The following is a 14,913-nucleotide window of genomic DNA, read 5'->3' as shown; positions in this document are numbered from 1 at the left end:
ACCTGTAGAGGTAATATATTGCAGTCTTTTTCACCAACTCATCCTTAACCCTTTAGCATTTAAACTGGCTACAACCAGCCCAAATATTCAACCCATTTTTTATGTTCAAACCGTCCACATTTGGCCTGTCACACCTACCCTACAATGTCATTCTAAAAATAAGCATTCGTATCATTGAAATCTCAAAGCTCCAAGATAAAACATAATTTATTCAAAACAATGTGAATAGATAAGCATTATATAAGACGGAATAAACCAAATGCTGATTAATTAATCTGGCTACTATACTTTTACAACACCCACTTCTATTGCTAATTAAATCGGCCGAGGTAGCAGAAGTTGTCAATTTCTAGGAAGCCATTTTCTGTATAATGAAGAAATTCATTTCATCATCATCGTTTGACATCTGCTTTCCATGCTAGCATGGGTTGGACATATGACTGAGGGCTGGCGAATCAGCTGGCTGCAGCAGGCTTCAATCTTGATCTGGCAGAGTTTCTACAGCTGGATGCCCTTCCTAACGCCAACCACTCTGAGAGTGTAGTGGGTGCTTTTATGTGCCACCAGCATGGGGCCAGTCAGGTGGCCCTGGCAACGACCTCGCTCGAATCTTTTACACATGCCACCGGCACAGGTGCCAGTAAAGCGATGCTGGTAACGATCACGCTCGAATGGTGTCTTTTACGTGCCACCGGCAGAGGCCAGATAGCTGCTCTGGCAACGATCATGCTCGGATGGTGCTCTTAATTCCCTACTAGCACGGGCTCGAGTGCCAGTAATGCGATGCTTACTGTTAACTCCTTTTGAACACACCCACCACATATAAAGCCGACATTCTTTGTCATTCTGCCTCTGATCCCACAACACCCACTGTGTAGGGTGTACAGGGTAAGGAGTCTTTACCAACTTCTTTTCTGCATATCAGGCACTTCCTCTTTTTCTAATGGCAGCAGAGTCTTGTGTTCTTAAACACATGCTGGATATCAGATGATATCAATACAAACAGCCACCACCACAACACCACAAACACAGATACTTCCAATGAATGTGAAAAATGAGGACCTTTAGTAGTTTCCCAACTTTCTAGAAATAGCAACCAAATCTCCCTCAAATCAGAGCCCCACCCCACCCCACCCTGCTCCAACCTTTCCAAAGTATGAGTGACAGAGCTCAATGTATTTGTACAAAAGAGAGGATGACCATGGCTAGATTCAAACAACAAATACAATTTTTCCTCATAAAAATAATAAAGCATAACAACAAATATAAGAGCAAGAAAACATGAGCTACTTTACTGACCTTTGTTAGTTGAATGAGACAGATATTTGTTTAGGGTATTACTGGTACCATCTGACTTGTAATCTGCCAGTTTTTTCCCAATAATAATGGGTAAAGTTGAATATTTCGATGGGGTTTCTTCTTCCTGTATCACATAGAAAATAGAAAAGACATGAGTGGCAAGTGGTGGGTATTATCTTTTATTTTACTTGTTTCAATCATTAGACTATGGCCATGCTGGGGCACTGCCTTGAAGAATTTCTAGTCCAGTACTTACTATTTTTTTATAAAGCCCAGAACTTATTCTATAATTGCTTTTTGCTGAATAACTAAATTACAGGGATGTAAACAAACCAACATCTGTTGTCAAGTAGTGGTAGGGGACAAACACACATACACGCACACACACATATATACATGATAGGCTTCTTCTAGTTTCCATGTACCAAATCCACTCACAAGGCTTTGGTCAACCCAAGGTTAAGATAGAAGATACTTGTCCAAGGGCCAAGCAGTGGGATTGAAACCAGAACTATGTGATTGGGAAACAAACTTCTTATCACACAGCCACACTTGTTCCTGGTAGGGTGCCTGTCATTTACATAACAATATTCACAAGTCAAGGGGTCAATCTGCAGCAACGAGGTTATGTACTGCAAGGCTGTGTGGAGAAAATGAGTCCATTAACATTTTCAGGCAAGTCTTTCTTCAAAAATGGACCATCAAAACCGGTGACATTTTCTTAAGAAAACAGAATAGTTTCACATTACAGATAAGGTGTGAAAAGTGCAATATTTCATGCCCTTTATAAGTGAAGTAAATCATCATCATCAACATCATCATCATCATCATTTAACGTCCGCTTTCCATGCTAGCATGGGTTGGACGATTTGACTGATCTGGCAACTAGACAAAAGAGAAGAACCTAGCAAAACAGAGAGAAATGGTGCTACATGTCGGATTGACTGGAAGGAAGGAAGTGGCTGGCAGCGTGGGTGGCAAGGGAGAGACAACAGTGACCTGGCAAAAGTGTGCATGCGTGCACATGTGAAGATAATGTCTGCATGCGTATATATATATATTGGTAAGCGTGTATGCATGTGTAAGCAAGCACATGAGGATGAAGACTAGGTGAGCATGTGCTTGTGTTTGCATGAGTGCATGCATGTACATGTGTGCAAATAAGCATGCATGTGTGTGTGTGTGCGCGCACGTGTGTGGGTGTGTGTGTGAAGCATTGTGTGCATGTGTACTGTGTATTTGTGTGATTGCATGTGTGGAAATTATGAAGCTATTGTGAGGTTATCAGACATGTGCATATGTGTGTGCGTGCAAGTATATGTAGAAGCTACTACGTGTGTGTATATTATGCGGGTAGCATGTGTGTTCTTCTACCCTTTTTTAGATGCGTGAGTGTAAGAGGCAGTCAGACATACGTGTGTGTGTGTGTGTGTATGGTGTTATGTGTGTTTATGCTTCTATGTGTGTGAACGAGTGGGTATGTCCCTGTTTCATCTGGTGTGTGAACGTGTGTGGGGCAGTTGGATAAAGTGTGTGCATGAGTGCATGAAGTTTATGTGTATGCTCTGTGCTTGTGTATGTGTATATGTATGCGAGGAGATCTGACACGCATGCATGTTGTAGGAGGAGGAGGATGTGGGTGGGTCAACATGAATGGAGAAGTCAGGATGCGGGTATGGGGTGACAAGGGAGGTAGGTGTTGCTTGATTATTTGCTCACTACTGTTGACAGAGCAGCTAACCAGCATCCGTGCTAGTGGCACATAAAAGGCACCGTTCCAGTGTGATCGTTACCAGCATCACCTTACTGGCACTTGTGCCCGTGCTAGTAGGGTGCCAAGAGCACCATCCGAGCGTGATCGTTGCCAGAGCAGCCAACTGGTTATATGCCTGTGGCACATAAAAGGGCACCTTTCGAGCGTGATCATTACCAGCATCGCCTTACTGGCACCTGTGCCGGTGGCATGTGTAAAAAGATTCAAGCAAGGTCATTGCCAGTACCGCCTGACTGGCCCCCATGCCGGTGGCACATAAAAAGCACCCACTACACTCTCGGAGTGGTTGGCATAAGGAAGGGCACCCAGCTGTAGAAACACTGCCAGATTAAGATTGGAGCCTGGTGCAGCCATCTGGTTTGCTAGCCCTCAGTCAAAATCATCCAACCCATGCTAGCATGGAAGGCAGACGTTAAACGAAACGATGATTTATGTGTGGAGGTGGAAGTGTGAATGCAGGTGTGGGTGGAGGAGGAGAAGGAATGTGTGTGTGTGTGTGTGTGTGTGTGTGAGTGTGTGCATGTGAGTGCTAGTGTGTATGGAATAGGAAGGAGTGTAGGTGTGTGTGGGCGCAATGGTGTGTTTGATATGGGTTATAAGTAGAGCAGTGGAGGGGGTAGGAGAGGAGGAGGAGGAGCAATGGCAACTTAGACGAGTGTGGACATGGGTTTAGATGAAGAAAAGTGAATTGTGACCATGAGTGACCATCGTCCCTCACCACCCCTTGACAACCAGTGTTGGTTTGTTTATGTTTCAACAAAAGAAACAGACTTAAGTACTGGGGTAAATTTGTTCAACTAAACTATTTCAAGGCAGTGCTCCAGCATGGTTGCAATCGAATGGCTGAAGTACGTAAAGGACAATGGATTCATCTCCATAGTCATAAAAACAGAATAAGCTGTCCACCATCGTTGTGCCCGAAGAAGATTTTTTTTAAAGACATTCCTAAATAAGAAACTTCTGTAAGGAAATATGAAAGGAATGATATTTCAGATGTTGTAAAATAATGTGGTCCACTCGAGAATATAATATCGAATTTTTCAATAAAATATGACATTTTTAGCAACAAAATAAAAAGGAAAAAATAGTGAAATATATTTAAAAAAATAAAACCTGTGCAGTACGAAATATGAATACATCTAACAAAACAACCAATTGAAATCAAGTTAATACTGAGAAAATAAAACTAAATATTTACTTGTGACAAATATATGATAAATTAACCATGAGCTGTGGTTGAAAAACAATCTCTAAGTTTACCTGGCAAGTGCTACTTGCGGGGACTCGTAGCATTTAGCCTTGTTTCTAGCAATTTCTACAGGTTTTCCCTTTCCCTGTAACATGGCCAATGGCATGTTTTCACCACTGGGAATGCTGCAGGGGAAAAAATATATTTTGAAAAATCTTGTTTTACACTTATTTCTATCTAATGTTTGTGTGGGTTCCGCAAAGTTGATGATATTTACAGCATAGCTTCAAATGCTGTATTTATTTACATAAATGTTTTCATTTATAATTTGATTTTCACTACTCTTGACATCAGAATTACAAATGTCTCTTATCTACAATAAAATTGGAAGATTTTCTTTTTGTACTTACGATATATATATGTACAGAGAGAGAGAGAGAGAGAGAGCTTAAAATTTGCGTTTTTGGAACTTGCCATTAATTTTGCAGCAACTGCTGTGTTATTTTATGAAAAATGACCAGCTATAAAACGAAAAATTTATTCCAAATAGAAGTAAAACTGTATTAGCCAAATGTTATCAACAACAATTCTAAAAATGATTCTTCTTTATAAATCTATGAAATATCCATGACAACTTTTTATTCTTTTTTTTTTTTATTTACTTGCTGAGTATAAAAGAAGGAAAAGAGCCCATGGCTGTTGCAGTCCCTCTGAGACTGGAGTGAATTGATGTTATTAGTTTAAATTAAGCTGCTTCGGGTCAACACATGCAGGAAAGACATCAACAAGAAGATCCCAGAAGGAGAGATGTTCTGGAGAAGAAGGGTTGGACATAGAGGACAGTGTGAGGAAAGGGGGTGAGAGTGCAACAATGGTGATGAGTGGTTTAAGATACCTGAATAGTGGAAGTTCAAGACCAACCAGCTCCAAGGAACAGAAACCATTATAGTAGCAACTGAGAAAATTGCCCATCCCATATCAGTAGGGAAGACAGACATTAAATAATAATGATTACGATGGTGATGAGAAAAAGAGAGGAAGTGACAGGACGCCTGTGGGTCAGAAGCAAGAATTTGGTCCATTGGTGATGTGATGCCACTCAACTGAGTGACCTTTATTTGGTTGATGTTCAAGATGTCAAGTGTGTGTGTAACAACAGCTCCATCTCAGATATGGAAACAGTCTTCTGTTGTGGGCCATTCTTGAGTTCTGTAGAGTTGTCAACTGCTGTCGATAACTGAATTATCTTCTGGCTCTAAAGAGAAGGGTCAATCTTTAAGATGAAACTCTAGCAATACCAACGATGTGATTTCATGAGAAGAGAATTTAAACGATAGTGAGACCCAGCATTTGGAGTGGTTGTGTAGACTCCAGTTGAGTGCCATTCATGATGAGAGATGGTCATGGCGCAGTAGTGTTTCCTTGATTTGAGCAATTCTATATAAAGAAACACTGAGTTACCTCAGGATCAGCAGCCTAAAAGTTGGGATTTTTTTTCTTTCTTTTTTATGCAAACATATCTGATTATCTGGCTGCAAAAATTCTTTTTTCTTTTTTAACTGTGGCCATGTTGGGGCACCACCTTGAAGGGATTTTTAGTCAAAAAAATCAACCCCAGTTGTTATTTTGAAGTCTAGTACTTATTGTATCAGTCTCTATTGCTGAACTGCCAATTTATTGCAACATAAACCAGTGCCACCTCGACTGGCCTCCGTGCCAGTGACACGTAAAAAGCACCAACCGATTGTAGCGGTTGCCAGCCTCGCCTGGCACATAAAAAGCACCCACTACACTCACAGAGTGGTTGGCGTTAGGAAGGGCAACCAGCTGTAGAAACACTGCCAGATCAGACTGGGCCTGGTGCAGCCTCCTGGCTTCCCAGACCCCAGTCAAACCGTCTAACCCATGCTAGCATGGAAAGCAGACGTTAAACGATGATGATGATGATGATAAATAAACCACCACCAGTTATCAAGTGATAATGAAGGAACAAACAAACACACACACATAACAGGCTTCCTCAGTTTCCATCTACTAAGTCCCCTCACAAGGTATTGGTTGACCTAGGGTTACACTGCTTTTATTTTAATTAATTGTGAAAATAATGAAAAATTTATTAAAATAACTTTCTCACTATTAATTTGGTGTTTGGAACACAAATAAACATGAAATTTTGATGGAAGATGTCAATTGATATTGCTTTAAAAGAGGATAGCCATCTGTTAAACCCACAGCTGTCCCAGGCAGGTTGATCATCATCATCATCATCATCATTTAACGTCCGCTTTCCATGGTAGCATGGGTTGGACGATTTTGACTGAGGGCTGGCGAACCAGATGGCTGCACCAGGCTCCAATCTTAAACTCAACAAAGCAGGTTGGAGAAGCACTCATCAGTTAGCCAATGGTGATGCTGTTTACAGCAATGAGTTGTACTTTGCCATAGATTGGTGGTTTCTTGTTGTATGGACGAGGGAAGCCAGGTGAATCACACAACAACACATAAGAGAGGACTGAATACTTACAGCGAGAGTGTAATCATCAAGACTAATTGAGTCCGTGTCATCTCCAACAGCCAGAGGAACTTCACTGATGTGACTCAGGGTAGAATCAATCTCCTTTAAGTTAAAGAAAACAATTTAAGAACTACATAATCAATGAGAAAAGAAGATAAGGTCTTAATTTTTATTGGAGATGTCAATGAACAACACTGCTTGCATGATGGTGAGGTTTGTTTACAACCATCACATGATGCCTAGACACCTACATACATACATATATATATATATATATAAAAGGAATTAATCTTCTCTTTTCACTCCTTTGCACCACATGGACTCAACTCCCCTCCTCTCCTCATCTGACACCTACTTCTTCTCTTCACTCCTACCCACCTCTGCTCTCCTCTCTTGCTCTGACACCTACATCCTCCCATCATTGATACACCCTCCACCCACACAGCCCACCTTCACCCCACCCCACTCCACACTACACATTTCAGACGCGCGCACACACACACACACACATCAAAATTAACTGGCCCCTACCCAAACACAAACACGCTTATACATTCTCACATATACACACATGCATGCGCACCTTCGTTTTGAGATCACCAATACTTTATTATCTCCCCTTCTTTCTACCTTTCCTGTCAACCCTCTTTTTTTCAACCAGTTGCCATGCTTGATCACTAAATCTACAAGTATTCTGATATTTTAATTTTTTTTTGTTACTGATTTTTGAATACACAAGTGTCGAGGTTACAAGAAAAATGGAGAAAACTGAGTATCGTGCTGTCATAAAGTACCTTCATTTGAAAGGCGTGACTCCATCAGAAATCGATGAGAAACTTAACAGACAATGCTCCTTCATATGCAACAGTCAAACGCTGGATAAATGAATTCCAGCATGGCAGGGAGAGTGTGGAAGATGATCCCACACCAGGGAGGCCTCCAACTGCAACCACTGAGGACAACATTGACCTTGCTCTTGGTATGATAATGCAGGATTGTCGAATATCATGTCGCCAGATAGCTGAGAGATTGGGCATCTCAAATGAAAGAGCAGACAACATTGTGACAAAAGAACTTGGGTTCTCAAAGGTTTCTGCAAGGTGGGTCCCCCGCCTTTTGACTCCTGAACAGAAACGCACCAGGTGCACTTTGTCCACGAGCAAACTGGAACTGTTGAAGCTGATGAAGAAAATTTTCTTGCCTGTTTTATTACTATGGACAAAAGTTTGATTCATCACTACCAGCCTGAAACCAAAGAACAATCAAAGTAGGGGAAGCACACATCTTCTCCTACCCCAAAGAAGGCCAGGTCATTCCTTCAGCTGGCAAGATCATGGCGTCAGTTTTTTGGGATTCTCAAGGTGTCTTGCTGATCGATTACCTTGAAAAGGGTCACACCGTGACAGGGCTGTATTATTCTCAGCAACTGTAAAGCCTCCAAGAACCAATCAAAGAAAAAGGCTAGAAACATTCACCAGAGGAGTCCTTTTTCATCACGACAATGCTCCAGCCCACACCTCAGTGGTTGCCATGGCCACAATTCGTGATTATGGATAGGAACTTGTTCCCCCATCTGCCCTATTCGCCAGACTTAGCCCCTCTGACTTTCATCTATTCCCCAAAATGAAAAAAGCGCTGGCTGGTTGCCATTTTGCCACTGACAATGACATCATAGACACTGTAGGAAGTTTCTTAGAGTCTCAAACAAAAGAGTTCTTCTATGCCAGGATAATGGCACTTCAGCACCGCTGGAGAATGTGTTCAGCCATCAAAGGGGACTATGTTGAAAAATAAATCATCAGAAGTCTTGTACTATGTTTTGTTTTTTCCCCCTCATATGCAGGGTGTGGTGAATAAACTGTCATCTAAATTACACAAAAGTGAAAATAACACTGACATCTCCTTTTAACAAATATATTAACGATATATATGATCTTTGAACTTTCAGCATCACAGAGGCAATGACCAGTGACCAAGACCTTTGGTGATATGCTGTGCTTGAGATGACCCGTCAAGCCAAGTGAAATCATAGTCATGGCTGATGTTGGCATCACGTAACTGGCACCCATGCTGGTGGCACGTAAAGAGCACCATTGGAGCATTGAGCCTCACAGAGGCAAAAGTGGTCAAGTTCCTTTCGAGCGTTAGGCCTCACAGAAGCAAAGTGACTGAGTTCCTTTCAAGCATTGGGCCTCACGAAGTTGAACCATGAACTTTTATGCTTCTTTTTTCTTCTCTCTTTCCATCTCCTTATTCTTTTACTCCCTTCCTCTATGTTATCATCTTAATAATATATACCATTCTCATTTTCTAGTATGTCTCTGATGACGGAATTTCCCATACTTGAGGATATCCCAGAAACAGCTGTAAGATTTTGAATTTCTTCCTGTAATAATACTGTATATGACTTGAGATGTTTGCCTTGCCTTAATGTTTGACATCCTGCTCAACAATTATATAAAAGGGCAAGCAACAGGTTGCTTAGCCAAATACCAAAAAATTAGAAATAGCAGTCAAATAAGTGGTCTTTGACTGCTATTTCTAATTTTTCGGTATGTGGCTAAGCAACCTGTTGTTTGCCCTTTTATTTATATATATATATATAACTTTTTTTAAAATGTTCCTACCGATAATGGCTATATTTCCATACCGAAATCTACCCGGAAATAATTGTTGGTTTTATAATTAATAATTATTTACCCTTATATTATTATATATATATATATATATATATATATATTCACACACACATATATATATATACATATTCATACATACACATGACAAGCTTCTTCTCAATGTCTACCAAATCCACTCACAAGGCTTTGGTTGGCCTGGGACAACATGGTTGAGAAGAAAGCTTGCCAAGCACACATATTCATATATATTGAAGGAGAAAGTAGATAGTTAAAGCTTACATTCAAACTTAGTGTACTGTTTGGTCGATGTGCAGAGTAACCATAGCTGCGACCCAGAGTGCCAACAGATGCTCCAAGACCCTCCTTCATAAAAGGACTCAAACCATTTGCTACACTTGACACAGCCCTTTTCAACTGAGCTGGCGTTTTGCTAAACGAAAAGGCACGGCCGACTTTTTTACGGATTCTGGAAAGAAAAATTATAGAAATATATTCCAGTTTATTAATGAGCAACAAAAAAAGCAAACAAAAACAAATGTAATCTTCTTTCTAATGAAAGGATTTAATTGCTTGAACAAGTTCAATAAATATGCATAAAAACCAAGTAAAAGTGTGTTTGATTTAGTTTTGTGTTCTATTAACCTTCACATCCATCTCCGGGTCACTTTGTTCCCTACTATGATAGCAACAATAAACCAACCGTGAACAGGTGAGATGCTAATTTACAAGTTAAATAGCTGCAAACAGGTAAAATGATATGCAAATTACTTATTAATGCAATATAATGCCTTTGGTAGTGTTTCAACTGATAGCATTTCTATCAGTCAGTCAGTGTGACTTGAGCTTTTAAAGCATAAATACATTTGAAATGAAGACAAACTTCAGATTTTGAATGTATAAATGGTATTGTAGAAAAGGAAATGGTTTCTACACACATACATCTTGAAATGAGTGAATACAGCTACACATCTATATATTCATTTTTGCCTCCATATTCATACATATATGGAAACATTCATCATTACACACACACACACACACACATATCCATTTTCCATGCTAGTATAGATTAGATGGCTTGACAAGATCCAACAGGTTATAGAACGTCTCATTGTGTGTGTGTGTGTGTTGATATATATATATATATATATTCACACACACATATATATATATACATATTCATACATACACATGACAAGCTTCTTCTCAATGTCTACCAAATCCACTCACAAGGCTTTGGTTGGCCTGGGACAACATGGTTGAGAAGAAAGCTTGCCAAGCACACATATTCATATATATTGAAGGAGAAAGTAGATAGTTAAAGCTTACATTCAAACTTAGTGTACTGTTTGGTCGATGTGCAGAGTAACCATAGCTGCGACCCAGAGTGCCAACAGATGCTCCAAGACCCTCCTTCATAAAAGGACTCAAACCATTTGCTACACTTGACACAGCCCTTTTCAACTGAGCTGGCGTTTTGCTAAACGAAAAGGCACGGCCGACTTTTTTACGGATTCTGGAAAGAAAAATTATAGAAATATATTCCAGTTTATTAATGAGCAACAAAAAAAGCAAACAAAAACAAATGTAATCTTCTTTCTAATGAAAGGATTTAATTGCTTGAACAAGTTCAATAAATATGCATAAAAACCAAGTAAAAGTGTGTTTGATTTAGTTTTGTGTTCTATTAACCTTCACATCCATCTCCGGGTCACTTTGTTCCCTACTATGATAGCAACAATAAACCAACCGTGAACAGGTGAGATGCTAATTTACAAGTTAAATAGCTGCAAACAGGTAAAATGATATGCAAATTACTTATTAATGCAATATAATGCCTTTGGTAGTGTTTCAACTGATAGCATTTCTATCAGTCAGTCAGTGTGACTTGAGCTTTTAAAGCATAAATACATTTGAAATGAAGACAAACTTCAGATTTTGAATGTATAAATGGTATTGTAGAAAAGGAAATGGTTTCTACACACATACATCTTGAAATGAGTGAATACAGCTACACATCTATATATTCATTTTTGCCTCCATATTCATACATATATGGAAACATTCATCATTACACACACACACACACACACATATCCATTTTCCATGCTAGTATAGATTAGATGGCTTGACAAGATCCAACAGGTTATAGAACGTCTCATTGTGTGTGTGTGTGTGTGTTGATATATATATATATATATATATATAATAATAATAATAATATTAGGGAGTATATCTCCAAACTTACAGGGAAAAGTTCAATTTAGTATTAAATCAAATTTCACAGTATAAATATAAAATATGAATTAGAGATAAAACCACTATTATACAACTCAAACAGTTATAGACATAAACTAATACGTAAATAACAATTCAAAAAGTATAAAATGAATGATAAATATAATATAATAAGTAATAAGTAATTACTTATTATATTATATTTATCATTCATTTTATACTTTTTGAATTGTTATTTATGTATTGGTTTATGTCTATCACTGTTTGAGTTGCATAATAGTGGTTTTATCTCTAATTATATATATGTATATACACACACACACATGTTTGTGCTTTGACTTTATGTCAGGTTATATACAAAAAGACAATTTAACATTAAATTGAAAACATACTTAATACTTTTTAGTGGAGTTCATGTTTAAACTTTTACAAGAAAGAAGTTAGCAGTGACCTTTGAAATTTTAACTTGCTCAACACTAATGAAAGTGAGCAAGCCAGTATCAACCTTTTCTTTGTAAAAGTTTATGTGCAGGTATAGATGTATGTGTGCCTGTATACACACATAAATATATATCACACATGTGTGATATATCATCATCATCATCATTTAGCATCTGTTTTCCATGGTGATATGGGTTGGATGGGTCAACAGGAGCTGGCAAGTCAGAAGACTGGACCAAGCTCGACTGTCTGCTTTGACATGATTTCTATGGTTGGATGCCCTTCCTAACACCAACCACATTAGAGTGCACTGCGTGCGTTTTACATGGTATCAAGACTAAGGAGGTTACCAAGTATCTCACAAGACAAGACCCCTCCCCCAACAGAGGTGTGGGGTGGCAGTAGTATTGAGGGAGGTGGCTTAATGCTAGGCGATGAGAGGTTAAAGTCTGATAAAGGGACAGGAACAGATGGCTCGCTGTAGGGGGGAATACATGGTTACCTCAGGTTGAAAAGAAAGAGGATGGTAGTGAAGATGTGTGAAGGTGCACCTGCAAGTTGCAGAATCATCATCATCATTTAATGTCCGCTTTCCATGCTAGCATGGGTTGGACGGTTCGACTGGGCTCTGGGAAGCCAGGAGGCTGCACCAAGCTCCAGTCTGATCTGGCAGTGTTTCTAGAGCTTGATGCCCTTCCTAACGCCAACCACTCTGTGAGTGTAGTGGGTGCTTTTTACGTGCCACCGGCACAGGTGTCAGGCGAGGTTGTCAACGGCCACGATCGATTGGTGCTTTTTACGTGCCACAGGCACAGAAGCCAGTCAAGACGGCGCTGGCATCGGCCACGTTTGGATGGTGCTTTTTCACATGCCACTGGCACAGGGGCCAGAGGAGGCTGCAACGGCCACGATTGGTTGGTGCTAAAAGTAGTTTGGTTGAGTAAGTTTGTGGGGAGGATGAAAGAGAGTTGCAGATGGACATGACAACAGACGGACACAAACAAAATTTCTTTTTTTTTTTTTGCATACATCTACATATTTATCCTTTTTATTTATACATTACTTCAACATGGTTCTAACAAGGGAACCTACAGCAACACAGACAGAAGCCAGCTACACCCAAAAATCAGACATCTGGTGTGGGTAGAATAGTCAAACTAGCCAGACTGCAATAGCCTGACACCATACGATATACAAGAACCAGATAATATTGATTCAAGATCTTACTTCCTTATATTGGGTCATCCCATAAATGATGTGGTTTTTTCAACTGCATGAACTAAAAGTCAGAGTGGGATGGGATAAACTACTTGCATCAACTTGCTATAAAAGCAGGTAGTAATTTTACCTTATCCTTATTCTTAGTGCAAGATTTTAAGAGTGCAGTTCGATTTTAACAGCTGTTTTTCCAAAGCTATAATGGAAGTGACAAAGGAGTATATTCGGCATATTTTGCTTTATGAGTTCAATAAAGGCAACAAAGCAACGGAAAGTGCAAGGAATATTAATGCAGTATATAGGGATCGGACAATAAGCGTATGCCAGTGTCTACAGTAGTTCCATAAATTCCAAGCCGGAAACTACAGCCTAGAAGACGAGCCTTGACCTGGAAGATCTGTAGACATCCTGCAAACCCTGGTGGAACAAAATCCCATTATAACTGTTGAGGAACTAGCAGAGAAGCTAACCCTAACCCTAATTCATCAACACCTGTGTGCCATCAGAAAATAACCATCTTTGGTTTCAAGATGAAAGGCAGGCTGTTACTAACCCCTTCTCTCGGCTGTGTGATAGTTGTGAAGGAACATCACCACCATACAGGCAGTGTCTTTCATTTCCAGCCTTCTATGAAGGATATGTCAGGCCAAAAGGAAATATTATCTGACTTATAAACAGATAAGGACTGGTAACAGGAAGGACATCAAGCCATGGAAAATCTGTCTCAAAATAATTATGCCTGGCCCTTGCAAGTTTGGAAATGTAGATGTTAAAAAAATTATGTTGAAATGAAGAGTAGATAGAAACCAAAGCTGGGTTGTTCACATGTCAGAATAGGATCAAAAGATTTCCTAATAGCAAGTCTAACAACATTACCTTCACAAAAATTATCAAAAGCAAGAAAGTGGAAGTTATAGCAAATGACAGGGAGGACAATGTCACAAACGGATCTGCTTCTGTATAAGCCATTTTGCTGGTCATTAGGATGAGGGAGGGATTCAAAATGAGGGAAAAGAGGATTGTTAACTGTTTCTATATCCTCTGAGATTCATCCAGCTTGTACCAAAGATACAGGTGTTGCTCCCACCCAAACCTTATATGACGCAGAATAGCCATGTATCAGCTCTATCGCAAAAAACTTGTTCCTGTCCCTCTCAACACCTGGCATAAAAACCACCTCTCGTCTTTTGTCTTGCAAGTTTCTTGCTGACCTCACTAATACCTATTTCTTTACTACCCACAAGGGGCTAAACACAGAGGGGACAAACAAGGACAGACAAACAGATTAAGTCAATTACATCGACCCCAGTGTGTAACTGGTACTTATTTAATCAATCCCGAAAGGAGGAAAGGCAAAGTTGACCTCAGTGGAATTTGAACTCAGAACGTAGCGGCAGACGAAATAACGCTAAGCATTTCGCCTGGCGTGCTAACAATTCTGCCAGTAGTGACCTCACTAATACCAATGCCATGAAAAAGAGCATGCAGTACATAATTGTAATGTTGTTGGTCTTCGGAAGGAAAGGCAACCAACCATAGAAACCATGCTAAAATAGAGACTAGGTTTCATGCAGTCCTCTGGTTCATTGGACCTTGTCAA

General features: G+C 39.7%; 1 protein-coding gene across 1 annotated transcript in view; it reads right to left on the bottom strand.

Annotated features, from left to right (window-relative positions):
- The window catches only part of LOC115210279 (protein ECT2-like), a 182,868-nt gene that overhangs the window by 14,428 nt on the left and 153,527 nt on the right, over nucleotides 1-14,913 (bottom strand). The window contains exons 22-24 of the mRNA XM_036501941.1: nucleotides 10,746-10,932; nucleotides 6,787-6,879; nucleotides 1,300-1,423 (exon numbers count right to left, since the gene is read on the bottom strand). Of these exons, the coding sequence (XP_036357834.1) occupies nucleotides 1,300-1,423; nucleotides 6,787-6,879; nucleotides 10,746-10,932 (404 nt within the window). The remainder of the gene's footprint in view (nucleotides 1-1,299; nucleotides 1,424-6,786; nucleotides 6,880-10,745; nucleotides 10,933-14,913) is intronic.

This window comes from Octopus sinensis, linkage group LG4 (genome assembly GCF_006345805.1).
Source record: "Octopus sinensis linkage group LG4, ASM634580v1, whole genome shotgun sequence".
Classification (NCBI taxonomy): Eukaryota; Metazoa; Mollusca; class Cephalopoda; order Octopoda; family Octopodidae; genus Octopus; species Octopus sinensis.
The sequence above is the reverse complement of the archived record's forward strand: the minus strand, read 5'-3'. Positions and strand labels throughout refer to the sequence as shown.